This window comes from Papilio polytes, unplaced genomic scaffold (assembly GCF_000836215.1).
Source record: "Papilio polytes unplaced genomic scaffold, Ppol_1.0 DF822777.1, whole genome shotgun sequence".
NCBI classification, from domain to species: domain Eukaryota; kingdom Metazoa; phylum Arthropoda; class Insecta; order Lepidoptera; family Papilionidae; genus Papilio; species Papilio polytes.
Genome location: NW_013526427.1, coordinates 1 through 1,308, shown reverse-complemented (window position 1 = coordinate 1,308; position 1,308 = coordinate 1). Strand labels below are relative to the sequence as shown.

Genomic DNA, 1,308 nt, shown 5'->3' with positions numbered 1-1,308 from the left:
CCCTAAAACTTCAATAGACATATTGAAGCGAGTTTACCAGACCGCATTGGCGCAGCGCGGGGGGTACGATAACGAGGTGAAGGAGACTAGAGACCTGCTCGATGCTCTCATAAAGATCAAACAGGATTGCGCCAAAGATAATGAAGGTTATGAGACAACAAAATGTAAATTCATAAACAGAATTCATTGAAAACTGGCGCTTCGGTGTACACCGCAGCACATGCCGAATGAATTCCTTTTCTTTCTTTTTAATAAACAAACTCCTTTCTTTCTTTCTTTCTTAAGTGTTTAAACACCTTTTTCATAAATTAGTACTTATTTTGGTGCTTAGAATTCCTTTCCGAAATAACTACAAACTACATTACGTCATAGTTTACTTTTGCTAGATTTGTATTTAGATCTATTATTTCATTATCTAACAACGGGTGTTTTAACTATCTTTATTACAGATATGCCAGAAGAGAAATTGATAGCACATGCCGCAGTGTTTGTGCAGGGGGGATTTGATACCACGGCCAGCATTCTTAGTTGGTGCGTCTACGAACTTGCATTCCATCCCGAAATACAGGTGTGATGAGAGATTTTTTATGTTTCAAAAACCTCTTTATGAGATTTTATCATGTAAAGTCATTGATATTTTGAATTTGTTTTTGTTAACTGCATCAGATTACGGCTTAGAAGACTTTCGTCGTTTTGAATTCCTAGAATTCACCCATTTTTATTTGTAACAGGTATCGTTTCTATCTACAAGTAAAATCTGTTCCAGGAAAATATGTACAACGAACTTCTCGAGTTACAAAAATATGAGGAAAAGTTGAAAGATATTGATGCGGGAAGCTTGTCTAACTTGACTTACATGAACGCTGTTATAGACGGTACGTTTACTTATAATAACGTATTTTTTGTCAATATCATAATATGTAAATTATAATTTAGATAATAACTACTTACAATGTGTTTAAAATTTAAATATGCTTATAATTGTTTAATTTGCAACCAAAAAAAAACTTTTGTTATTTGTATACTTGTAGAAACTTTGAGAAAATACGTGCCCATGGGTTGGATAGACCGCGTGGCGGCGCAGGACTACCAGATAGACGCGCGGCTGCGGCTGGCGGCCGGCACGCCCGTGTACGTGAACGCGGTCGGCATCCAGAGCGACCCCGACATCTTCCCGGAGCCCGACAAGTTCCGGCCGGAGCGCTTCCTCGACACTGACGTCAACAGAGGGGCTATGCCGGTCTGGACCTTCGGCGAAGGGCCTAGGAGTTGTATTGGTAAATGTTTAAACTTTATCTAAGTTACATT

At 38.8% G+C, this 1,308-nt stretch overlaps 1 protein-coding gene across 1 annotated transcript; it reads left to right on the top strand.

Moving 5' to 3' along the window:
• Nucleotides 1-6: 6 nt before the first annotated feature.
• Nucleotides 7-1,277, top strand: LOC106105632 (cytochrome P450 6l1-like; the record flags this gene model as incomplete). The annotated part of the gene is made up of 4 exons (XM_013286055.1): nt 7-146; nt 450-568; nt 767-875; nt 1,032-1,277. Coding segments are annotated over exons 2-4 (472 nt in total), but the record flags the coding sequence as incomplete, so codon positions are not given.
• Nucleotides 1,278-1,308: the final 31 nt, after the last annotated feature.